The sequence below is a fragment of the Anolis sagrei genome, chromosome 1, assembly GCF_037176765.1.
Source record: "Anolis sagrei isolate rAnoSag1 chromosome 1, rAnoSag1.mat, whole genome shotgun sequence".
In the NCBI taxonomy this organism is placed as follows: Eukaryota; Metazoa; Chordata; class Lepidosauria; order Squamata; family Dactyloidae; genus Anolis; species Anolis sagrei.
The window spans coordinates 71,887,540-71,914,753 of NC_090021.1; the positions used below are offsets into that span (position 1 = coordinate 71,887,540).

At 35.7% G+C, this 27,214-nt stretch overlaps 1 protein-coding gene across 1 annotated transcript in view; it reads left to right on the forward strand.

Moving 5' to 3' along the window:
- SYNE1 (spectrin repeat containing nuclear envelope protein 1) overlaps positions 1-27,214 on the forward strand; it is a 354,454-nt gene that overhangs the window by 116,234 nt on the left and 211,006 nt on the right. Inside the window, exons 22-36 of the mRNA XM_067465989.1 lie at positions 67-240; positions 4,052-4,210; positions 4,905-5,069; positions 5,940-6,074; positions 6,657-6,815; positions 7,531-7,739; positions 8,440-8,548; positions 9,825-9,989; positions 11,815-11,982; positions 13,697-13,873; positions 15,141-15,281; positions 16,553-16,713; positions 20,049-20,199; positions 24,410-24,637; positions 26,278-26,376. Of these exons, the coding sequence (XP_067322090.1) occupies positions 67-240; positions 4,052-4,210; positions 4,905-5,069; positions 5,940-6,074; positions 6,657-6,815; positions 7,531-7,739; positions 8,440-8,548; positions 9,825-9,989; positions 11,815-11,982; positions 13,697-13,873; positions 15,141-15,281; positions 16,553-16,713; positions 20,049-20,199; positions 24,410-24,637; positions 26,278-26,376 (2,400 nt within the window). The remainder of the gene's footprint in view (positions 1-66; positions 241-4,051; positions 4,211-4,904; positions 5,070-5,939; positions 6,075-6,656; positions 6,816-7,530; positions 7,740-8,439; positions 8,549-9,824; positions 9,990-11,814; positions 11,983-13,696; positions 13,874-15,140; positions 15,282-16,552; positions 16,714-20,048; positions 20,200-24,409; positions 24,638-26,277; positions 26,377-27,214) is intronic.

Consider the following 27,214-nt stretch of genomic DNA (forward strand, 5'->3'; position numbering starts at 1 on the left):
GAGAATGTTTTAATGTTGCATCATTTTGATAGAGGAATTTTAAAACAATTTTTCTGTTCCTTTCAGATTAATGAATCCTGCCCAGTTGTTCTCTATGAATCTCAACAGCTACTTCCTCATCTGGAAGAATTAGAGAAGCAAATTACACATTTTTATGAATCTCTGGAAAAAATAAATGAAATCGTTTCTGTCCTAGATCCTGAATCCCAACCCGCGGATGTTTTTAAACAGCAACATCAGGTATTAATTACATGGATTTGGAAGTGATGTCTCTTAGAACCTTTTTACTGAAAAGCCTGATGTATTTTGTAATAATATTAAAATAACATTCTTATTTGTTTTGATTTTGAATATTTCATTTATTTCATCCTTGCATGGGATGAAATTAAATTGGAATTTGCATAGTTTGTGATGATTGCAGAACCTTACTAATAGTAAATTGACTCACAAGGAAATCTTGGGAATTTCTTTAATGCTAGGTTACTAAGGTAAAGGTAAAGCTTTCCCCTGACACCAAGTCTAGTCATGTCCGACTCTGAGGGGTGGTGCTCATCTCCATTTCTAAGATGAAGAGCCGGAGTTGTCCATAGACACCTCCAAGGTTATGTGGTCAGCATGACTGCACGGAGCACCGTTACTTTCCCGCTGTTGATCTATTGATCTACTCACATTTGCATGTTTTCAAACTGCTAGGTTGGCAGAAGCTGGGGCTAACAGCGGGAGATTCCCCTGCTCTCTGGATTTGAATTGCCAACCTTTCAGCTAGCAAGTTCAGCAGCTCAGCAGTTTAAGCCACCACCACCAGGGAGTAATGAGATTCAATATCATATGAAGATTTTGAGTATTTCATTTATTTCATTCTTGCATTGGTTGAAATTAAATTGGAATTTGCACAGTGCATAGGTTACTAATATACAGCAAAGTTCCAAATAAAAAAAAAAGGGGGGGGGGTAACTTCTTGGTTTCAGTCTCTATAACCCCACCCCTTTAACTCCCAAAATTTCTGTCTAGCCTCCAACTCTTTCAGCCAGTGTGACTGTACAACATTGATCTAAATCCTATGCTTAGTACCAAGTAGGGTAAATCATTGAATCATTGGAATGTATTTATATGTTGACTCATAATTCAACTATTGATTCAATGAGTCTTTTGAAGTTGGGGCTACCAATAGGATTCTAGCAATAAAGTTGTTGATTCTGGAGTGGTGCATTAGTGTTGCATTAGTGGTAATCAGTTCCCTCAATGTCTCAGCTTAACATGAGGCAGAAATTGGCACTATGAGTTCACTGTTGCCATTAGGAATTGGACAATTTGATTCCCAAGCTGGCACAGGGAAGTCTTTTATCACTCTCACAGCTGGCACAGCTGGCACAGGGAAGTCTTTTATCACTCTCACAGAAGGGACGCTATCCGTGTTGAGAATAGTTCTGGCAAAACTATTTTCAGGGGTGTGGCTGCCTTAGGAAGCAGCTCATCACCACCAAGTCACCGGGTTTTTTGTTGACCCATCCTCTCATCCATTAACAGTACAATATATTGGTTGCTTATCAGGCCGGGTAGGAATTTCCCCCCTCTATGTTCGGGGGGGGGGGGTGTTCCACCTACCCTATACTGTTTACAAGGGTAAATTGGGAGTTTAGGGGTCTTTAAATAGGCCATCTCAATGAAAGCAGCCATAGGTTTACATTTCGTGTGCACCTAAGGCACCCTTTTATGGCCTGGTCCAGGAATAGAAACCCTCACCTGTGTTTATGTAACTGGGGTGAGTGTGGATGGAAATGGCCTTGAAATGGGGAGAGTTCTGGCTCCGTAAAATTATTTGGATTTGGGGCATAGTTCTTTGTATGTTTTCCTGAGGGGTCACCCTGGAGTCATTAAAGTTTACTATATCCAGGGTCCTAAGTATTTCGCCCAACTTAGTAGAGGGGTAGGTCATGGAGGGCCACTACCTTGGCTTAAATTCACATCAGGTTCATGCCCCTTTAGTTATATGTTGCAAAACACATAAACTAATTCAGGTAATGTTTAAATAAAAGTTGCCCATAGTTAAATCCAGACGGTTTTCTGGTTTATTATGGTGGTGGGATGGCAATAAGCAGGCACGTTAACAGATACGTAATCAATTATATAATGTCTGTATTTAGCAGAGGAAAAATGTATATTTTCCAAACACAAGATGGAATCTTAGGAAAAATATTTAGCACATTTTTACAGAAAATTTCTCCAAACTGGTGAAAGATAGTATGTTGACATAGGATGTGATTTTCCTCACATCCATCCCATATTCTCATTCCATACGTTAATGATTACCTGTCAAATGATAATCCAAGGATCAAATCAGACTCATGAATTAGGCTCATATTTACAGTTCTGTGACTAATTATAAAATAAAGTATATATATTATGTGTTTTGTGAATAAATATAGATATAATTTAAGGAAATCCATTTGTGGAACAAAGCATTGAGGCTAATTATAGGAAATACATATTTACTTTAACATCTTATTTGGTCGTAAGGCATCATTTTATAATCTAGGGAAAGAATTCTATAATTTGGAATATAAAGGGTAAAGATGTTAAGATATTAAATCAAATCTTATTTGCAGTTTATTGCTCACTTACTGTGGCAGTTTGCAGAACCCTTTAATAAAAAGCGTGTTTGAGTAAATATTTGAACCTGATTAAAGGAATGTGATACTAAAGTGGTCTTGTGAGGCAGTTTCTTTAACACAGGTCCTTTTTGAAAAGATTATCCTGCTCCAGAGCTATCCCATCCTAATTAAACAAAATAGGTTTATTTCCTCTTGATTGGATTTTCTAGATTTGAATATCCAAGCTGTGAACCTTTCATAAAATCATAAGAGAAGAGCTTTCTTAAGTATCTGAGACATTACAATGAAACAGAAAACCACATATAGTGTTATTTTATGAGATACTTTGTGATATTTCAATGTCTATTTTGTCAGCATTTTGTTTCTATGTGACTATTTCTCAGTATAAACAAGATGTTTTGGATTAAGTTTCATAAATAGAATCCAAATAGAATGGCCATTGGGAATGGCTAGGTTAGCTAGTTGAATTTCAAAGGTGTCCTGTTTTTTGTCCATCGAGTGTAGTGGCAAAAAGTAATAGCAGTAATGTAAATCCTTATCAAAAATATAATAACACAATAAGCCCCCTTGGTTGCATTTGAAAACACTTTGGCATATATATTTGTTCCTTCAAAAGCCCACACAAGCTTTATTTTGTGCATAATAAGATTTTTTTTCTATGCAGAAAAAGAGTTGTCATTTATTTTTTGCCAAAATAATACTGTTAATCATTTTTCAAAACATACTATTCAAAAACATTCTGAATTGCAAAAAATCCACAATAATTAACCTTTTCCTCTACCACAGTGAATTGATATATTGAGTCATTACTGTCAAAAAGAACTTTTCTTACCATGTTTTACATCACTAACTGCAACATGAGCCACCTAATGCTAAAATTTGTCAGTTTTCCACTAGAAGATGGTCATTAGAAGTGGTGATGATTTAAAAGTCTCAGATCTAAACAGTCTGAGTTAACATTTGTGGGTGTCACAGATTTAATATTGGAAGGGAACCCTTCGACATTTCATTTTAATAGAATTTTAAATCAAGATATCTTTAAATAAAACGCCCCATTGAAATATGCAATATTTAGCTAATCCTTTTTCACTGCAAACAGTCAAGAACAATGAAAAGGCATAGGAATTTGTTATACCCTACACAGGATTAAAGCCTTTCTTTGAATCACTAGGTTTAATTTAATAGAAGAAAGTGGTGTATAAATAAATATAATAAATAAATAATATTTTTAAAATTAAATTTCCTGAGATTACATTACTTTGGCATTTAAAAGTCATAAGGAAGAAGACATTAGTATTATATACCAAATAAAATTGAAAATGCTACTTGTAGGAATTTAATGAACCCCACGGTAAGTTCAATCTGATAACTTATCTTTTCTTTAATGATGAAAAAAGAGTCCTTAACTTTATTTCAATTTTTTTTTCATGTTTCTCTAGGATTTAGTAGCTTATCAAGAAAATTGCAAGAAAGCCTTTTCCTTAATTGAGAGAAACAGCCAGAGCATTACAAAGCTGGTGTCTTCAAGTAAAGTTTTACACCACTTCAGTCTATCTGTTCTGCAGAAGAAAGTAATTGAAATTCAAGCTGCTTTTCAGGTAATTTGTTGGGAGGAGTCATAACACCTTTGGGAGTATTTCTATCATGAGAGATAGCTACCACCATCTCAGGAGACAGGAAGGAAAGACTCAGACCATTGGGTCTGATGGCAGCATCGGATCTAAATGAAATTATTTGTGGAATATTTGGATAGCTTATTAGAAAGAATCTAATTTAACAAATTAATGAATACAATGCAGGTGAAAATAAATGAAAGTCACAGCATTTGCAATTAATTGTACATTAAGCTCAAATGCAAGGAAAGTAGAAGCAACACTGTTTTCTTTCAGAGGAGAAGTAGATTTATGGGGCTGAATGGTGAAGTGTGCAAATGGTAGCAGGAGGGATGAAAAAGAAGCCACTTTCAATTTTGAAGATATTTCTTTGGGAGATGGAAAGTGAATTTTTACAAGCAGTGGAAAGTAAAGGAGGGGGGCTTCATCAGTTTTTTACTATATTATTTATCTGACATTTTTAGATGTGAAAACAGTGTTTTCAGATTAAAAATATGGGATTTATATACCCATAATTCTTAAAGGCCTCATCTTCAATTTGTGTCCTTGCAAGAGCAGCTCAAAACAAATTCAACTTTATTTGAAAAAATGTTAGAAATTGAAGGAATGTTCCAATCCTTTTGGGAGTGCTGTTGAAATGTTTATAAATTTATTTTTCTGTGTTCATTTTAAAAATAAGAATATGGTCAAGAAGACTGATGACTGGAAGAAAAGTGTTCAGGCAAACAATCGCTTGATGAAGAAATTTGAAGAATCTAGAACAGAACTGGAAAGTGTTCTTCAAATGGCTCATTGCCGTCTAAAGGAAAGAGGCAATCCTGAAGAACTTCTCCGGAAACATACTGTAAGTGCAACATCTCAGCTCCTGAAAAACAATATCAGAGAGAATTATCTAGTTACTGCTAAAAGCCGCCATCATGCTCTTTGTCATAGGTGTATATGAGAATCATTGTCAACATACCCTTAAAAAATGTTGTGAGATCTAATCAAGATTTTCTGGAGAGAGAATTTTAGCCATTGCTACAAACAATACTTTACGAACAGGTGCTGAAGTTGACTCTTCTTCAAATAGGCCAAGATTTTAAAATAAGCTATGATCCTCCCCATAGAATGAAAGCCTTTTATGCAGGATGACTTGCTTAATGTTTACTTAATAATAAATAGGTTGACAGTATTTATCATATGTATCATATTGTTAAGTTGGAAAGGGGGTCTTATAGACAGAAGGCCAAATCCAGGTAGAGGCCAGCTTTGGATACTAGGGGAGTTTTATTACTTTTTCCCATTGGTTATAGTCTGGAGTAAGTCCCCTCATATACAATTCAGGGGGCTATGGGCTGAGGTCAGGTTTAGAAAAAAAAAAGATGGCTGCATCTCCACTGTAGAAGTAAAGCAGTTTGACACTATTGTCATTCAATTCTGTGGAATCCTGGGATTTGTAGTTTCAAGAATCACACTCTTCAACAGAGAAGTCTAAAATGTCTTCTAAAATTATAACTTCCATGATTCCATGGGGCTGAGTCATGGCAGTTATAGTCATGTCAGTCTGCATCAATTCTTTTGTGTAGATGCATCCCAAGATGCCATTAATAAAAGTAGTTTGAAAAACCATAGCATGCTTCACTTCAGAGCTTGAGATTTTGGAACAAGCGTCATAGTTTCCCAGGTAACAGAATTAACCTTATGAATATGTAACATTGTTTTCCAAAATCAGGAGTTTTTCAGTCAGTTGGATCAGAGAGTGCTAAATGCTTTCCTTAAAGCTTGTGATGAACTTACAGACATCCTTCCTGAGCAGGAACAGCACAGTCTCCAGGAAGCTGTTAGGAAGCTACATAAGCAATGGAAGGTTAGTATTTCCACTGGGTTCAGTTCATACATTGCATGATGTAGCTCTAGAATCCATTCCGCCCAAATTGGATAGCTCCGTTGTCCAACTGTGTTCCCATATTTGGAAGAGGTGACATGAAGAATTCTATATGTGTTACACCTTAAATACACTGTTTTTGTTTTTATATTGCAGCTTGCATAATAACATTGTGTAATGCAATTTGACTTGATTTAATAAACTCTTCTGTATAATACATTGACCCAACAGAGTTATAGTTCACATAATTAATTTAACTGATGTAGATTTATATTTACTCTTCAGATACCAGCTGTACAGCTAAAAATGTTGAAAGCAGTTTTCAAAATCCTTATAAGTCAAATTCAGTTCGTTTAGCTGTTCCATCAGTGGAATTATATAAATATTTTAAAGCCCCACATTTAGACAGGGGCAAGAGGCTACTAGTGCCTCCATTCATCCTTCCAGTCAGCTTCCAGCTAACCCTTTTCTTACTTTTGCCATACTATTTTCTAATATAATTGCTCCCTGAATGAGTTCAATATTCATTACTTCTCCCCACAACATGCCATTTGTGGTATGCAGGATCTCCAATCAGAAGCCCCATACCATTTGCTTCGCTTAAAGATAGAACTGGAGAAGAACAAATTCCTGGTTTCTGTGCAAGAATGTCATGCTGAGCTAGCTCGGCAGCAGGACCTGATGTCCAAGGAAAGCAGTGAGAAAATAATTAGGGAGCACAAGGTAAGCCTTAATAATAATCACATAGATGCTAATAGGAATTCATTTGCATGCATATACCCTGAAACGTAGAATATTAGCAGGTTGTAAGAGGAGTAGAGGCATGTATATTTTAATGCATGCAACAAGTATAACAGGAACTCCTAGGGTGAGTAGATTGGTGAATGAGTGGAAATATTTTTTCAATTTTTGTTTGGAATTGCATTAAGGATACTCATCTCTGAACAGTAATGGCAATATGAGTACTGTCTTTTAAGTGCCTTTAGCAGTTATACAGCCTAGCATATACCATCTAAAAAGCAATGGTATTGCTAGTAAGAATAGCAAAAATATATGTACAAGGCTTTGCAGAACCTGCAGAACAATTGTGGATTGGAATTTGAACTTAATATGTACAGTCAAGTGATTGCTATATGCACAGATCAATTTAGTTCACACATATATTTACATTTGAATTTTATTAGTCTTAAATGTTGCTAGGATCATAAGCAGTTATATGCATGTTAACTTAAAATAAATACAAGTATCATCCCAGCGCTGTAATTCTTACTCCATCCTTCATTTTATGGTTTTTAAATTATCATTGAACATGATATTATTAAGGCCATTTGTGTCAGACACAAGCTTTTATGAGTGGACATACATCAGATGGGGAGCATGTTAGTTGCACTTCATCCATGTCAATGGAATTGACAAGTGTTCTTTTTTGTGTCCTCAGTTGTTTTTTGGTGATAAAGGTCCTTTACAACTATGCGAGAAAAGATTACATCTGATCAAAGAATTATGCCTCAAACTACCAGAATGGGATATACTTAAAAAAACCTCTGAAAGTAGCCAGTTAAGTCTCAGTGAACTAAAATCCCACGTTGCCAACATCTATGCCAAACTCATGGATCACCCAGATAAATGGAAAGACTACAAGAACAGGTATTATTTCTATAGCTCTAATAAAGGCATGATAAAGCCTTCATTTAAACAGTATTTTGAATTCATTGTGTCAAAAGGAAGTTTGCAGCATCTTATGGCAGACGAGAACAAGATAAGACTCTTAAAATTTTGCATCAATAGTGGTAGCAAATGGCAAAAATATGTTCAGAAAAATTGGAAACTCTGGATTAAACAGATGTCAATCAGAGTGAATTGGAAATACACGTGCCTACTTTAAATATTAAACTATGTAAAGAGAATAACAGGACTACAGTGAGATCAAATGTTCATTGTTTCAGTTTCATTAAATGCAGCTAAATGCAGGGAGCTATATGGCTCCCTGCATTCCACTGAACTTGGAAAGATCCCTGCATTTCTCCTCTGATCTAGGAGCATGAGGAACATTTTTCATCCTAACTCCCTTCTCCACCATGACTCCTAGGAACCACTTTATCATGTATACCATTTCTTCTGGTTTACTATTTGTATCCTGGAAATAAAACACAATAGAATTGCACCCAGCCTCCCCTGAAGACTATGAGAAACATTTATTGTAAAAAAAATTCCAAAATATTTTGGTGAATGTTTCGAAAATACCTTGGAAGTGAATGTGGTACACTCAACCCAGCGCTGAATTTATATAAAATTTTCATGATTCATTTCATGGTTATTTAGTTATTTTTATGTTGTTGTGTTTCAGATTTTCTGAATTAGAAAGTTGGATTTCATCAAGGGAGTCTCATCTTAAGAAGATTAAGCATGATGCCACAGATACTGCTAAATATAAACACTCTAAAACATCAATAGAGGTTTGGATTTCTTTCAAGTGGGAAAGAAGCTTTTAGTTCAAATGCTAACAAGCTGAGTTGTGAGGGTAGAATGTAAATAAGTCTCTTCTGTTTCTGACATTCCACAACTGAACCAAATGTACTTTTTATGTAAAAGTGAACTGTCAACAGTATTATTAGCTCCTGTACAAAACCAAACAGGACTAACATAGAATACACAGTACATAGAGTTTTCAGAAGCTTCTGAAGACAGATTTTAAGGCGTGAGTATATAGAGAATTAGAATGAAACAGAGACCCTTGCACATATCTGTGGAAATTCTACAAAAATCCTACAAACAAAATTTGAACAGGATAGAACTCCCTCACTTGTTTTCTTCAGGCACTGGCACAGAGCACCACATGATGTTTCTGCTCCTGGATGATATTTGGCTGCCATAGCCATTCATAAGCTACATGTGTTTGTCATCCTCTTTTTAAAGCTATCCAATAGGCCTGGGTAACAACGGAAAAATTTGTTTCTAAAATCGATTTGTATTTGGGGGTTTTTTTTGTTTCGATATTTAAAATAATTACAAAATTTTCCTTTTAAAAAGTTCGATATTTACGAAATTTCGTAAATGTGAAAAAAATTACAAAACATTAACGAATCGATTTCCGAAACAATAACGAATCGATTCGTTAATGGCGGATGCGACCGCGAAATACGCTAAAAAACCTCCAAAAACTTCTGAAGCTTCCCTCTCCCTCTGTTGTTGACTGTTGGTGCGATATTATAATTTTTTTTCACTAATTAAACAAAAAACTTGCCCCAGACATGCGGAAATAATAACGAAACGACCTCAGAACAATAACGAAACGAATACAATAACGAAATACGAAGCATTTACAAAACGTGTTTAAAAATTCGTTTTTTTAAAAAATTGCTCCAGAATGGTTCGTTATCGTTTTGTAATTGAAAAAATTAACGAATTATTAACGAATTACGAATTAACGAAACGAAACCGCCCAGCCCTACTATCCAAATTGGTGGCTCTCTTTGTACCACAATACTACATCTGTATGTCTTCCTGCATATTGCCCTGTAAATTATCTGTCTGACAAGTAGTTTTGAGCAGAGCTACTTTCAGCTCACAGATTCATAGTATTATTATATGTTTCAGTATACATGTCTACACATTTTGTGTGGAGGAACCTCTTCTGCAGCCCTTGGTAACTCATGGTTTCTTGAGTGATGTGCTGCTGTAGGCCAAAGTTTGTTTGGGCTTCTAATTTTTTTCCTTTTAATTTTGTTTCAGAAAATCAGGCAAGAAGCTTGCAAGCAAGGAGAAACACTCATCTGGTTGAAATCTAGGCTTTCTGCCCTTTCTGAAGTTTCTTCTGAGGATGAAATCACAAAGCAAGAAGATGCACTTTCTAAACTTTCTAATGACTTTAAAAGTATCCTAACATCACTGACAGAGGTACACTATAATATCACTATAGTTTTGGAGGAAACTGTTTTACTTTCTTTCCCTTTTGCACATTACTCAATTATGGCAAGCTACTACTGTGCTGGCACGGCTGTGCCAGAAGATTTGAATTTCTTTTTTTCTTTTTTTGCACTGTTAGTTTGCATGAATTCATTTGGGCCATGCATTTTGCAATTGGATACCTTTCCCCAGGTTGCAGTCATAGGGCCAACAACCTATCAATCATCGTTAGAGCTTTTAGATCTGCCCCTTTCCCCAGGTTTGGAGGGAAAGGGGGACTTTTAGTTCAGTCTCACAGTTTGGAGCCTTACAGCAGGATGTGTGGGTTTTCTCTGTCCCACCTGTGAAAAGCTTCACTTCTTACAGCTTTTGCTGGGAAAAAGGAAAACCTCTACAGCTTTGCTTGGGAGTAAAGTTACAGTCCCACAGTTTTGCTGGGGGAATACAGCCAGCTTTGCTGGAAAATAAAGGAATGGTTCCACGGCCTTTGTGGGGCAAATCTTGGCAGATCTACAGCAACCATTGCCTGGTAAAGGACCACTTGGGCTATCCATAATGCAGCTTGGAGCCGGGAGTTGGGGCCTCACACCAGCAGGGTAGATTGCCCAAGGAGGGGTTGGAAGGTTTCCCTAAAGAAGATAGGAACAGTTTATCAAGCAGTTGCCTGTCCCTTGTTGGCAGATCGAGAACGCTACTAATTTTTCAAGATTATAAAGCATTTAATTCATTTGTTTGAAGATTTAAGCCTTAATAAAAAAACATTGTTGAACCTATTTTGAGCCTCTACAGAACTTTGTGTTGGGAAACCTATGGGACCCTTTTAGCTGAGGCACCCCACCATCCTGTTGGGCATACAGAAAGCATGTTCTGTAAACAGACATTGTCATAGGCCCAGTGCGTGTCAGCACAACTACCATACTGAATTGTTCTAACAGCAACCAAAATATTAAAGAAAACTAGAATTCTTTCATTTAAGTAACCATGAATGCATCATTTAACCCAAATGCTATTAGCTGACAAAAAAACCCCAACAACAAAAGTACAAAAGTAAAAACAACACTCACTAAGAGACTTCCAATCTCAATTGTGTCTTGTTTGTAACAGAGATGCAAAGTTTTGTGCAAATTAGTCTGATAGTATATTAATTTCAACTACTAGGATTAAACCAATATTCATACTTTCATGAATATCTTTTCTTATATATTACAAAAAAATATTATTATTTTATTATTATTTGGCATTGAGCTTAAGACCCTTCTGTTCTTCAGTGAGAAGTCTGATGTGATCAAGGCAATCACATTAAACTTTGCTGGATCTTCAGTATGCATAGACATTAATATGTATATGTAATGTGCAAATAGGGCCTGAAAGGTTGTGTTGCAGTCTGGAGTACTGGAGTCTAGAGTGCTGTTAAGTCATGCCCTTTTTGAGGATATTCTGTTCCATTCTTCCTCTGGATTTCCATGTCTCTCGCTCCCCCCAATCCCTTTGGTATTTGTTGGTCACTGAGCACGTTCAGTTCTTGTTGGGTCATTTCATTTTGATGTTGAAATAACTGGAAAGTAATTGATAATCTCTTCCTTAAATATAGACCTTTTGGCTTGCTCAGTGGTAAAGAAAACTGTACTGCAATCCTATGCTTATCTTCTCACAGTTGAGCAAAGCAGGGCTGAAGTGATACAAAAGTTAGTGACTATAAGAGTATGTCAATAATTATTGATGTGGGATTTTACTGCTCTCAAAATTTATTTAAAGCAGTAAAAGTATGTGCTTCCTTAGAGGTTCCAGAAAGTTCCATTGTTGTTTCTAAGCACAGATTGAGAAGACATTGGGTACTGTTGGTGATTGTGTCCAGTATACAGAAGAAGTTAAAAGCCATTTGGAGGAACTGATCACAAATTCAAAAGAAGCTCAAGAAGAGGTTGAGAGAATTTTAGATGTTGAAAGCTTATTGCAGGCACAACAATTGCTTCGATATCATCAGGTAAGATGGCTGCCCATACGTGAGCTTCCATTTCCATTCCTATTTGCAAGTAATTTTATGTGTATATTTTTGTTATCCATTCTAATAGTTGAAATTTTGATTAATTCCGTTTCCTGGTTTACCTGCTTATATGAAAAAAAAAACATTTATTTAAAAGAGCATTTCAGCAATTTTCAGGGTAGGTATAATTTGAGTAAGGTGGTCAACTGCACCCTGGTCTGTCAACTAGGCTTTGGGGTGCACCAGCAGGCCAGACCTGAGGGGCAGGGAGGTGGGATTGTGGTGATTGATCGTGAGTCCATCTCCCTGATCAGATGCCCCATCCCACAATCATTTGAGTTTGAGTGTGTCCACCTGAAAGTGGGTAACTGGGACAGTTTGGGGATTCTGCTTGAGTTAGCGGGGGTGGTCTCTGGCCTGGCACCGGAGTGTAAGTGGCTAATAGTGCTGGGGAACTTCAGTGTTCATGCCGAGTCCACCTTATCTGGGCAGCTCAGGACTTCATGGCTGCCATGACAACCATGGGGCTGTCCCAAGCTATATCTGGGCCCATTCATGTAGCAGGACACATCCTGGACCTAGTTTTCAACATGGAGGGGAGAAATGTCAGTGTAGAGGAACCAAAAATTGTTCTATTGTCTTGGATTGACCATCATCTGATCAGTTTTAAACTAATCATAGCCTCTAACCTTTGCACGGGTGGAGAACCAATTAAAATGGTCCATCCCAGGAGGTGTATGGACCCAGAGAGATTCCTGACATCTCGGGGATTTTCCTGTCATGGTGGCTGATGATTCTGTCGGTGTCCTGGTTGATTTCTGCAACTTGGAGGCAGCCAGGGTGGTGGACACCCCTGAACGTTCCCTCTTGTCTGATAGAGGCAACTCAGCTCCTTGGTGTACTGGGGAGTTGGTGGTGATGAAGCGTATGAGACGGAGGCTAGAGTGCTACTCATGGAAGACTCAGAATACACCCAACTGCACATGGGCTAGAACCTCGCTTAAGGACTATTCTGTGGCAATGAGGGCAGGCAGAAAGGGTTTTCTCGATTGCTCACATTGCAACTGCAACTAATAGACCAGCTGAGTTATTTTGGGTGGTCAGGGAGCTCCTTCATCCTCAGGAGGGGGATAAACCCCTGACCACTTGACAACTCGATATGGCAAGTCCACACATCATTTTGCAGATTAAGTCACTCGGATATGTTCCGACTTAGACGCCAGTTTTAGAGCAGTACCAAGAGATGTAATTGAGGCGTCTCTCTGTCCGGTTTTGATGGATTTGTTTCAGCTTGTTCAGCCTGATGACATGGACAAGATCCTTGGAGCAGTGAGAGTGACCACATGTATGCTAGATCCTCGCCTTTCATGGCTTATCAAACTTGTGGTGGGAGACTAGCCGAGTGGTTTATGCGGATTATAAATGCCTAATTGGAACAGGGACAAATATCACAGAGCCTGCTTTCTGCTCCTGCAAAAAATAAATCAACTTTTGTCTCCAGTGCCTTCTACATGAAATCTCTATGCCCCTGGAGAGCATTTTGAAGCAAACACATTTATTGAAATATTTTACAAATCTATGATCCCTGGGGAGGCATTCGGGCCACATGCAGGCCACAGGTCACACTTGCTTATCCCTGATGTACAGAGGAAATATTGAGGCATGCAGTGTGTCACCATCATCTACTATTATCTTTTCAAATGTTTCCTCCTAGCAAAAGACAAAGAGGCTGCATATAAAAAAGCAGGATGTGCAAAAGCAGATGGCTCGAGGTAAACAACTACAGATGGAAGGTGGGCTGTCTCCCACTGAGCAAGATGATTTATGGAAATTGGAAAGTACTTTAGAAAATGTACAGCAATCAATGGATAAACAAGAAGATCAATTGAAGGTAAGTACTTTTTGTATAACATTTCCAAGACCATCTGTCTTACAGTTAATTAATTCCCCTTTATTTAATTGAACAATGCAGTGAGCTAGGTATTAAGATTACTGTCCATGATGCTTTATAAGTTTCATGTCAGTGGACTGGTAAATTTTAAAGCAACTAGACCTATTTGTGCAAAGTAATTCAGTACCTCTAAAATGTGTACAAATACTCAGAGTTGATCTTTCCTAAGGGGATCCAGACAGCTCTTGTCTGCCAAACACAGATATATTGGCATTTTGTCCATACTTACTACAGACAGTCCCTGAGTTACAAACAACTCACAGTTAAGAATGAGGGTAAGACAACAGGAAGTGAGACATCTAACCCTAGGAAGGGAAATTCACTCCTTAAAGACTGAAGGAGTGAAGCTTTATTACTGAAGCTTTATTACCAGTCCTTGTTCCTATGACAAACCAGAATTTCCAAAATCCAATTCTTACAGGGACTGAGAGTGAGGTGAAAACCTCTAAACAGGGGCACAGACATCAAAACAAACACCACTAGCATGTTAATCTTTCCCTATACTATCCATAGCTAAAGAATATATATTTTTAGTTGGAGTTACATTTAAAAAATGTACCTGTTCTGACATACAAATTCAACTTAAGAACAAATCTACAGAACCTATCTTGTTCATAACTTTGGGACCGCCTGTACTTCATTCTTACCATGGTCTTCTCAGTCTGTTGAGAAAGAATTGAAAGGGGCCTTTTGAAATGTTTTCTCACCCTCAGTCATTTTGCCAAACAACCAGGTTTAACTCTAGTTAAACTATGCAATTTACTTCTACAAATTAGCGTGGAAGTCACTAATTTTATTTTAAATGTTATCAAAAGTAGTATATTTCTGTATATTAGCTGCTGGGAAACATAAGGAAGAGGTTACTACAGCATTCATGCCCTCCTTAGAGGCTCTCTATAAGTTTGGTGGACAACACACAAACTGCTATCCATTTAGTGTGGTCCTACAAAACATGGTAACGAGTCATCTACTATTTACATTGAAAGCAGTCCTCTTCTCTCTCTCTCTCTCTTATCTTCCCCTGTCTTCAGTCTCCGAGGGACGATACAATTGTTGAGGGCAGTTTAAAACTCACTGATGTCTCTAATTCACACCACTTTCTTTTACATTTCTAAACATGTGAAGACATACTCTGTGTGAAATTTATGCCTGGCTAATGATACCATACATAACTTCCAGATAAACTCATTTTCTTTCTTTCTTCCAGATTACAGTAAACACATGGGAGCAGTTTGAAAGAGACAAAGAAATAATTGTGAAGTATCTTAGTCGTGCAAGTTCTGCCCTTGAACGCATTTTAAGCTTTAGCAGCTTAGAGAGTTTGTCATCAGAACTAGAAAAGACAAAAGTATGTATTTCATAACACTTGTGCCTTTATGCTGTGTTTGAATAATGACTTATTTTTTCCTATTTTATTTATCATTTGCTTTGGAAAAAATGATCGAAAAAATCATATGATTTCCAAGGTATATTAAAAAGTTTTTAAATGGCCATGATCCAAACCAACTTGAACATGCAGATATGAGGATTCCCTGAGATTTATTAGAGTCCTAGTTTTCTATTGTCTTCCACTCAGTCACAGCAGCTACATATGTAGGACCTACTTTCCTCCATTGTAAGTGACACAACAGACCTTTATAAAGAAGAAAATGTCTACATGCTATTTCATTATTCTTTTATATCTGTTTCTTTCAAATTCCTTGGTGCATTGATGGTCTGTAAACTGGATTCATGCATTGACCCTAGAATATGGAATGACCTGTTGGAAGAGATTTGACAGCTAATTTGAGCTGTCAGAATTAAAAAATCTATCTTTTCTGGTAGGCCTCCCACGCCACTTTTAATGTATGAATTTTAAATTAGTATGAATGATTGTAATGTGCTTTAATTTTATGTCTGTGTCTTTAATAGATATGTTCCAATAGTCTTATGTTTTCATCTGTGTATTTTAACTATACTGTACTCTGTCTCAACCCTTGGGAGGTGGGTAAGAAATTATTGTTGTTATTGCTGTTGTTGTTATTAATCTCTACTTCAAAATTTGTTGGCATATTCTTTGTTTGCAAACCTTTCTCAAATTGTCTTGAGAATGATGCCTAGATGTCCTTTAAGTTGAAATAGTAAGATTGTGAATTAAGAGAGGGTGAGATTTATTTTTAATACTATATTACATACTCATGTATAAGTTGACTTCATGTATAAGTAGAGGACAGGTTTTGGGACCAGAATTATGGATTTTGATATGACCCATGGAGAAGGGAAAGCAACAATGCTGCTGCCTCAGGGGACCAGCTCTCCCTAACTGCCACCACTGTTATTTCCTTACCAAAGCATTCAAAAAGGCTTCTTTTAGAGTCTCCTGGGATGGACTCCTGCTTGCCTTTTGCCACTATATTCAGAGAAGGGGGTGGTTTCTTTGTTTGATAAGAGTTTAAATCCATTAGTCACATTGATTCAAAGATAAATTGATTTTTGACTAATTTTTTAGGGTTTTCCATGAGCATATGGAGTATATCAAATAAAGATAAATAATATACTATAGTTGCCACATTCTTAACAAAATAGTAGTAGGAATCATGCTCAGATTTATTCTGTTCACACTGCACAACTTTTTTTCAGGAACTTTCTAAGCAGACTGTAGCCATGGCAATAGAAGCTGAGAATCTTGTCAAGAAGTCTTTTGCAATACAACTGGGTGAGAAGAGCAAGCAAAACCTTCAGCAGCAAGCAAAATCAGTCCAGGACCAACTTGAAAAAGTGGAAGCTACTGCAGAAGAAGAGTATGTTCTTACAAAATCATAGTATTTCCACACTGACATAGGAAATGTAGTTTTTGTTGTTGTATCAAATCTTCAGTCACAAAGCTAAACTCCAGACTTTGATGAAATAACTCACACACCAGAAACTACTATCTCAAAAGAGAATAAAATAGTTACTGTAGTGAGTAAAAAGAACAGTGACAAACCCCCGATCCCAAATCCTGCATGCTTGGAAAATCCTGATTCATTTAATTATATTTCCATATAAGTGCCCTTACAATTGCCACATTAAACTGCAATTAATCATCCATTTTTCAGTGTTTCAGCCAATTAACATCAGTGCAACAAAGCACTGTTAATTGAGTATAGAACTGAAGATATAGTAACACGCTATAGTAATACACAATAAAACATGGTAAATTATTTGACAGACTAGGATAAGTGACTAGTGCCATATCCTAAAGTGCCTGGACCCTTGAAAAAAATACAGCCTAGTTTTTGAAGATATATTTTAAATACAAGTTTTCACCTTTGTGCACACAATGTGCCTTTCCCTCACTGAATTATAACCTATTTTTCCTGCTGCTACTACTAAAAGTGATATAAAACATAATTATCTGTACTTAATTACAGCGTAGCAGGAAGCATAGAAATGAGTCTGGATGGAACATATATATTGGATTTTGATTTGTGAAATGTTAATGTGAAATGGCTACCTCACAGAGGTTTTTTAAAAGCACCCACAACTTTTACACATAGCACTCAAAGATTTGACCACAAAGTCCAGACTTCAATGCAACTGTGAGCATAAATGGGAAGGACGCAATCTACCCTCCATCCTGGAACCTCTACACACTTTAAATATTTTTTCAACATGCACAAGAAGACTAGGAATGTCTTCAATGTTGATCTGTGACAGTGGAAACAAGGCTGGTGTTGGAGGTGAAAATCGCAATGCTACCATAGTTACCTACCAGATTTTTACTTGTATCACTTTTGGTCAATATTTCCATTTTATAAATTTAATTACTAATTTGCTCCACATAAGTCAAGACTCCATGACTAAGCAGGAATTTGGGCTATATTATCCCTCATTTTGATCAGCCTCCCAGAATTCATTGATAATTGTTGGAGAAAGAACCACAGTTGGCCCAGATATTATATGAGGGATCAATTCCAGGAGTCTTCATGTAATATGATTTTCATGTTTCATCTGAAATCCTGTTTTCCTCACCTGAAATGAACCATGACTTGAACTTCCGGCCAAATCATACCATAAAATCATGCCGAAGGACATTCAGATACCTACAGCAGTTTTCTCCCTAGACCTCCAGAGCGATTCTATGATCAGTTTCTGGTTGAACTTCTAGTACAATTCTACGATATTCAAAGCTCTTTGTACATAACTGAATTCACCTTCAACAATTTTACATAATAAGCAGACATACTGTTGTTCGTTTTGGGATTCACATTACATTTGTACAATGTTTATGTGAATGCACACATGCAGAATGTGTTTATCTACTTTGTGGTTGATTTTCAACATCTTTTAGAGAAGTAACATTTTAATAAGACCATAACCCTGCTTACAACCTCCAGGAGCACTAATTCTGGGAAAAGCTGATTTACACATTGATTGTTTTATTTGGGAAGGTTTTTGTTCCTTCTATACTGTTCTTAACTCTTCTTCTTCCTAAGTGCAAGAGAAATATTATAATTCATTTGTTTGATCTCTGCTTTTTAGTGTGTACATTGTTTAGTGGTCCATTTTATTTTTTACTGTAAGTACATACATTCTATTCACACCACTTTTTACACTCCTGAATTGATCAAGTAACTACTCTAAACATGCTCCTTTTCCATGCACGTTTTGAAAAGATTTTTAATGGAATGTAACGTGATTTCTCTCAGTACTGATAATCATTATTAATTTTGAAAATATGCATGAATATTCAGCGGATTGACTAAATCTCCTGAATATGTATTTGAACAGATGTATGCTTCACTTGTGTAGTGATATGGTCTTTTTGTGGCCTTACAGATTTAGTCTAATCCATATTGCAGATTTCCCAAATTCAATTGAAATAAAATAGACTACCTGGTATATATTATGTATCATCATTGGTACAAAGGTCAGATAAAGTGCTTTGGAACTGAAGTTTTATGTACAGTGAAATAAGATCCATAATCAATATGGGCAGTGAAATAAGATCCATAATCAATATTTAGGTGGACTTTAGGCCAACATACATCATTTGTTGAAAAGCATTCTACCTCTCCTGCAGTACATTTCAGACATGCGCAAAATGATATGGGGTTGTTCTTAATAAAATATGTCACATACATTTGGTCTTAGTAATATATCTAATAAGAAAGAGTGGGATTTTTTTTTTGCTATGGATGAATTACAATAATATGAATGAAGAGGTATGAAACGATATCTGAGGAGCACTGAGCTTTGCCACCTGAGCTTTCACACTGCATTTCACATGTACTTTCAAAAGTTTATCCAAAGCCTTAAAATTAAGATACTTACATTTTTCAAGGAGGGGAAGTGAGTGTAGTTCTAAGAATGCCACTTCGTTGTGAAATAGTTATAAACCTGCACAAAATATGAAGTTGACATGGTTTGTTCACTATACCTAGAGCTTTAGCATGGTTTTTTTTTTGTTATTAGAAACAGATTTCAGTAGATTTAAAAATGGGTGCTGTAAATGATCAAACTGCAGACAGGGTTAACATGTTCTGTATGCAATTCTATGTATATATTCAAAACTTCTCTGTTACTTCTCTACATTTTTGTTCTGGAACATACAAAAAGAGAGTAAACACCACCTCCCACACTCATTGTCAACACATTTATTAATTTCAATGTCTCTGATTGTCATTCTTGGATATTCAAAATTTTAAGTAGCTAAAATAATTTTTTTTAAAAAACACAAAATATTAAAAACTTAATCTTATGTGGTCTTAGAAATCAGATACTTGCTGCAATGTGAAATCTTGCTATTCTGCAGTAGTAATGAAATATTTATTTATTTATTTATTTACAGTATGCATATACTGCTTTTCTCACCCCTGGGGCACTCAAAGTGGTTTACACAGAAATATATTTTAAGCAAAGGTAATGCTCTACGTCAATACTGTTGTCTCAATGAGTATGCCATCCCCCATTGAGGTAATCTAAGACTGGCTCCTAAGGTGTGATAACTCCCATAAAATCTCTAAACAGAATTTCAACTGATAGAGTTCTTGAAAAATTGCAAGTTACTGTAGTTGTATCAATGGAGATGTATTAGAACTGACACAGATCATGGCAATAAATTATGTTTTCTACTAAATATGGTTGATTTTAGTATTAAAACCATGGAAATGGTGAAAAACAAGTGGAATCAGTTTGGCAAAAGTTTTGAAGCTTTGTCCACCTGGATCACTGAAAAGGAAAAAGAGCTGGATGCCCTGGAAGCTTCATCATCTTCCTTGGAATTACAAATCAACCAAATCAAGGTGATTGGTCCACATTGTATTAAACATTACAATATTGGGGGTTTTCTTCACTAGAAAACTGCACAGGAGAAGAGGGCTTTATCACCTGAAAAAGTGTAAAAGAGGGATGAAGGGGAATATGTATAAGCACTATAAGACAAAGATACCAAGATGGGAAGTTCTGCAAGGGCCAATACATTAAAACCATGTGCAGATTTCTTTCTATTGCTAAACAAATTTATATTTAGTGTTTATGTAATATATCACAGTTTTAATGGGGCAACCTCTTTTCAGATAATGTTATTTACCTGAAAAATATCATCATGGTATGTTTTCACAGACTGTAGAATGATTTGTTTTGTAACATGTGTCACAGCAAGTGGCTGTAGTATTTTATATCAGTATGACAAATAATTTATATATGAGTTTGTGTACTTTATTTCTCTAATAGTGCTGGAATAATAAAGGAATGGCATTATCAATAGCTAGATTTTTGTTCCATACTCTGAATTATTCATATCATATCATATAGAATCCTGGTGCATTAATAAAATCTCAGATGCACACAATATGTTGAGTATTTTCTTGAATGTGAGCAGTGTTATCCCATTTTCGTCCCAAACATATACACACATTGACTCTCATCTAAAATGCATTGTGTACATAGATAGTTGTGTGCATATTCTGGGCTTGAAGCCCTTCCTGCAAACAGGTAACTTAGGACTGAAAATACTGATAAACCTTTCATGGAGAGCATATCATTTTTTTACCATTTCTGACTAATCATTAACTGTAAAATACAGCAGCTCAAAAATCATTTTGAAAGGTAGATCTGAGACACTTACTTTCTGCAGGATATTGGGACACTTACGGCATTGGTTCTCAGCCTGTGGGTCCCCAGGTGTTTTGGTCTACAACTCCCAGCCAATTTACCAGCTGTTAGGATTTCTGGGAGTTGAAGGCTAAAACATCTGGGGACCCACAGGTTGAGAACCAGTGACTTATGGGATAAGAGCCGAGGGGTATACCATTGTTATTGGATTAGCATCTGTGCCTGGGAATGAGAACCTGCCCCCAACCTCTCCTTCACCACTCTTGCAATAAATATTTTTCCTTATCTTCCAAATGTGCAACACTGCTTTTAAACAGTGGTCAAGCACTCATAAGTTACACAAAAGTTTAAGAGAGCCTTCCCATTTTTGGCAACTATAAATCCAGAAACAATTCCAGTGCCCATATTTTCTTTTAGTGTTGTAGAGTGGGGGAGGAATGAAATATACTTTTGACAGAGTTTCTGAAATCATTACAAAAGGACAGCTGTAGAAAAATGGTCAAAAGTAAATTTGTAAAATAAGGGAACAGATGGTTATTTCTCTTCCATATGTTAACTATGAGAGGAAAGAAGAACTCTAAAATTTAGCCTTCTGTAGAAGCCATTTGTTGTTATTCTCATTTTGATTTCCCCGCCCCCAAACACATACACAGCTGGGGTTCAGAGTAGTTACACCTGTTGCAGAAATATATACTACAGTTGTATTTAGACATGTTTATTTCACAAGAATTGAGAAACAAGATTTATGAAAAATAATTATTGGAAAAGAAAACATCAAATTAACATATTACAATCTAAATAGCAAGTATTTGGGCCTTCAAATACTTCTACATTATATCTTATTCAATGTTCCCCTATGTTTTTGCATTTTAAATTACAACTAGAATATAAGATACATAGAAAACAAAACTAGAAAGACCAATTAAATAGAGAAATATAAATATATATTATATTGAATAATAATATATACACATATAAGATATAAAGGTATATATTTATAATATTTATAACATATACAGAAGATACATACACAGAAGATATACACAAAAGAAACTGGTCAGAATCTCAGGACTTCACATTTGTGGAGCTTGTATCCAAAAGGTACCAAAGGTACCAAATCCGTCTGAACAAATTTTACAGGAATAAAAAATATGCTGAAGATATACATCCTTTTGCTATAAAGTGCAATTTTCCATGCCCCGTCCCGAAGTGATTTGATACATTTTGATAGTTTTGATTAGTACATAATTTACTACTAGCCAACAATGTGTTACTCTATAAAACATTTTTATGTGGTATCTTTTGGAAAGAAGCTCCAATTATAATCTGTTCCTCTTTCCCTGAATTATATTGTTGTGTTAGGGTAATGCATGACTTATGTAGCAGTTCCCTTGGTTTAGTCATCTGAATTGTTAACTATATGGCTCTGAATCCTATTGGTTATTTCTATCTAGAATAGCTTCATCAAATCAGTTGTAGAGTGGTGAGTTAAAACATAGGTACATCTCATTGATGCTGTTGACATTACTAACAAGACGACTCAGGCCATGGTTTGCTTTGTTTGAGAAGGAAGATATGTATTGATTTTTTAAAAAAAAAACAAAATAAACAAAATGGGATTCAATATGTTTTGCCATATACCTTAGTGGTAAAACAAAAACGTAAATAAAACAACATACTGTAGACTCTTCACTTTCATTAGATGTGCCGAACAGCTGCAAAAGTAGAAAAACTGTAATTTAAAAGTTTTTTCAACCTGAGAGAACACCTCTCTAAAAATCTCTAGGTCCTCCAGGCTGACACTATTGTCAACTCTGAGTAAAAGCTAGAGATTTCTAGAGAGAACATATTAATCAAATACTAAAATAAGACAACATAAAAAGCAATATACAATTTATTATTTGTTTTTTAAAAATATTATTAAATTATGATAATTTAAATGATTAAATTATTTTTACTAAACTACATAATACAATGAAAATGTAAATTGTGTCAAGAAAAGACACTATATGTGTTTGTTATCACTGTAGATTCAGGACCATGAAACCTAGGCATATTAATATTTGTATGTATACTATGGGAACCAGATTTTACAAATCAAATCGATTAATTTTAGTTAGATGAAATTTATTGTCTGTCTCCTACCATACTGAATTCCTTGACCCCAAGGTGTCAAACCCAAAGGTCTTCAGGGATAGAGAATTTTGCCTGAAGTGTTTGCAGATCATTTTGAGTGGGACCACGGAAGACCACCTATCTAAATTCCTGTCCTCTTATTTTCACCCTTGCTCACAGGTAGAATAACACAATGTCTACTTGTGTTGTGTAGAGAACCTTTCCTCTTCCTGATTTCAAATGTGTGGGTGGTTGTTTCTGCATGTATATGCACTATATACAAGAAAGAGAATAGCAATGGGCATTTCACCCTCCCAAAATAAAGATAGAAGAAAGGGAAAGGAAGAATAAGTTGTGGCATGTCTCTCATAGAAACACACACACTAAGTTTCCTGAAGATTTTGATTTTGTTATAGTCAGTACTAAGGATAGGTTTATATGAATTGTTCCATGGAACAACAAATAGAATCATTCCTTTGTACTTCTGAAATGCCAGACATAATTGCTAGCCTGAACAAGTGCAGAATTTTGGTATCCATACATACTACTCACTAGTAATGATTTTGGTAGATATCAGTCCAAAAGAATTCTAATCTCAGTATGAACCACTTACACTCTTTGTTAATTTTTCCACATCAGAAGTGTAGTGTAAATTCATATAATCTGTATCTGCTTTACAGAGAGATAAATGTATTTTTCTCCCAATGGTATTGAACAGTGCTTTCAAAATAGTGTATGAGAATAGTGTTCTCATGCAAGACAGAGAAAGCACTAATTATTACAGCAGCACTGTTTCTTATGCACAACAGTAGGCAAAAAGAATGTTAATTGCTTCCAAATGCATATTGCAAGCAGGAATCTAAAACTGGTGATTTGTCATATAAACATCTTACTGAAACACGAATAACCACTCATTTAAATGTTTTATGGTTTTCTCATGTTACTTGCAAGGCTCCAAAAAGCAAATATTAGTTATTTTTTCTTCACCAAGGGCATATGATAATCTTGAACTGTAAAATCAGTTAGAATAGTAAAATATTCAGTGCTATGTTATGTGTAATATTAATAGGACTTGCAGTGAGAAGTGTTCTGAAAGTCACTCCATGTCTGAATGGGTGCGTCACCTGTTTGTTGTTGCTCTTAGGAGCTAAATTAGCTTACACGTAATGTATGCAATAACTTCAAGAACAAAATCTATGTAATTTATATGAAAATGATAGGTGAGCAGGAAGTAAATTAATGTTTCACATAGATTCTTTATGGACAAATATATTTACATTTTAGGTTATGATTAAAGAAATAGATGCTAAGGACGATGAAATTCCTAACCTAGAAGAGACTGCTCAGTCATTTTCACAGTATCTTACTTCTGGAGAATCAGCACATATTAAAGCCAAGCTTACACAGATCAGAAGGTACTGGGAAGAACTTCGAGACCGCACTCAGCATTTGGAAGGAGCAATCGCAGGGAAAGCCACAGTTCAACAAAAATTTGAGGAAAACTTCACAAAGGTAGACAGTGTAAAGTTTTATCCAAGTTATTCAAAAGAGAGTTTAAGTTAAACACAGAACTAAAAGTGTAACAAATAATGTAAAATTTCCCACCATTAGAAAGAAAGTGTCTGCTTCCAGGGGAGGGGAATCAGCTTCAATGGCAATGACAACAATAACAATGGAGGAGGATTTGGGGACTTTATGAACATTGTGCAGATACACTTTTCTGTAAAAGTTGTGCAAAATTGTGGTTTCAGTGAAAACACAAGTTTCATAAAATGTTTTCAGAAAATGCCTTAAAATGTAAATAATCATGAAAATAATGGACACAAAATTCTTGCATTTGAGAATGAAGTAAATAATAATTTAGATATGTACATATAGCCAGAGTAAGGGAAATATTATTCATTTTAAGGTTCTGTTATTTCATCCAATACCTTAATGCAATTTAATATTATTTTCAGAACCAAACCTCAATTTCTGAAATTATACTAAATGTATTCTAATACTATGAGATGGACCTGTCAACATGACAAGACGTGCCAGTTACTGTGTTTTGGCATTATAATAATGCATCCACCTTCATTTTTATTCAAAGCTTAATTACATTGTTATATTCAAATCTTAATGTGTGGTTAATAGAGTATTAGCTTTGGTTTGAAGAATCATGTCATCTTTTAAATCCATGATTTAAATCTGTATCATTTTTTAAAAAGCAATTGTACACAGGACAAAATATCATGCCAGAGCAAGCCCTTTATGTTCAAGAAGGTGGTTCACTGACACATATTTATTTCATTGCAAACTGTGGTTTGTTTTCATTTGCAAATGCAGCCACTGTGTCTTTAAAATATTCAAATTTAATTCCAAATACAGAGACGATGAGAGCATTCCATCCTATGCACCCTTTTGTGGGTGAATCCAATTAAATTCAACAGTCTTTCTTTCTTTCGCAGTCAGACTAGTTAAAAAATACCAGCAAGTTCCAGTTTTTGTTTCTGTTATTTCTTCTTCTTTTAATCCTAGAATATTTTCTGTCAGTTACCGGTATGTTCAGCAGCTTTTTATACTAGCTCCCCAGGTGGTGGTGGTGGTTGTTTTTGTCTAACCCAGTATAAAATTTAAACTGGACCAAGATCTGGAATTTCTTATTCAATCCGGAGCCTTCCTTCCATACTTCTTTGTTCACTCTTTCTTTTCCTTTTCTTTTTTTACCAATACAGGAAACAAGGTATAAAATCATAACAAAATAAGTCAAAACTGTGTGTGGTAAAAATTTTAAAAAACATTACATAGACAATCATATTGAAATATTTTAAAGATTTTTAATTTCATAAGACAACATTACAACACATCATATTTATATTTTGGAACTGTAATACTTTATTTTATGTTCAAAGTATTATCATCATGCGTCTTCAAAAATTTAAAATAAATAAATAAATAATGAATATTAATATGTTATGCTTTGAATCCACAGGTATAGTAGCAAATTTTAAAAATCCCTTTTCCTATTTGAAATTATTAATTTTGTATGAATATTGACTTTGTGACATGCATTCAGTATATGTTAAGCAAACATTTGATTAGGGTGACAGCAGAATAGCAATGACACCTATTTAAAGGATTGGTGGTTTTTCTTCATTTCACTGGTTTAGTTCCAACAAGAGCTGTCCAAATATGAAAGTGAACTGGCAGAGCTTGACACATTATGCTCTTCATCAACAGAGACCTACAAGGTTCTCCAAGATCTTATGGTAAATATTTTGTTTAAAATTTGTCACTTGGTTATGTTAAATATCAAAGACATTTCTGTTATTCCAAATTTGACTCTAGCAAGAAATCCCCATCTGAGGAACTGTGCAAGAAAGCTGTAATCCTATACGTAGCAGCTTTCCTGCTCTGGGAACAAAATAGAAGGCCTATTTGCTTTAGTGACCAGGTAGGAGAAGGAGAGACAAAATTCACAAAAATATTATAAAAATATCTAGATCCAGTTCTCTGCTGGTGCTTTTTAAACCTGGGGTCAAAGTCTATTAAAAAGCTTACCCTGCAAGCATTGTTTTGGATGGCCAAAGCCAATGCTGCACCACACTCTGTGGCATTATAAATGGCGCATAGAATGTGGAGAAAGTGTGATGGCCATGTGAACAGTGAGACCATTTCTAATCAGAATCAACCCAGACATAACCCAAAGTTTGGAGCTGTTCCAGTGCTTCCAGGAAGCATTGGAGTGTTCCCCAATTTTGTCTGATGCAGGATGCACTTTTAGGGCATTTTGCCCATGTAGGGGTATCCATGGGTAAGTGAGCATGCCAGCAGAGACATTCTAGAGTGTCTGTCCAAAGCTGTTTAATTTTATCAAACTCTGATCACAAGATTGTCTTTAGAAGCCTTTTTTTAAAGTCGTCAGTGTAGGAATGTGAGTTCTCCCTCCTTCATGTGACTTCAGGGGAGATCCAAATATGGCAGAAATTAGCATGGGATAAAAATGTGATGATACTGATGATAAATCTTTATTTATATCCCACTTTTTTCCCTCACAGGACCCAAAGTGACTCATAACATATTTTCTCAATAACATGGTAGATGGTA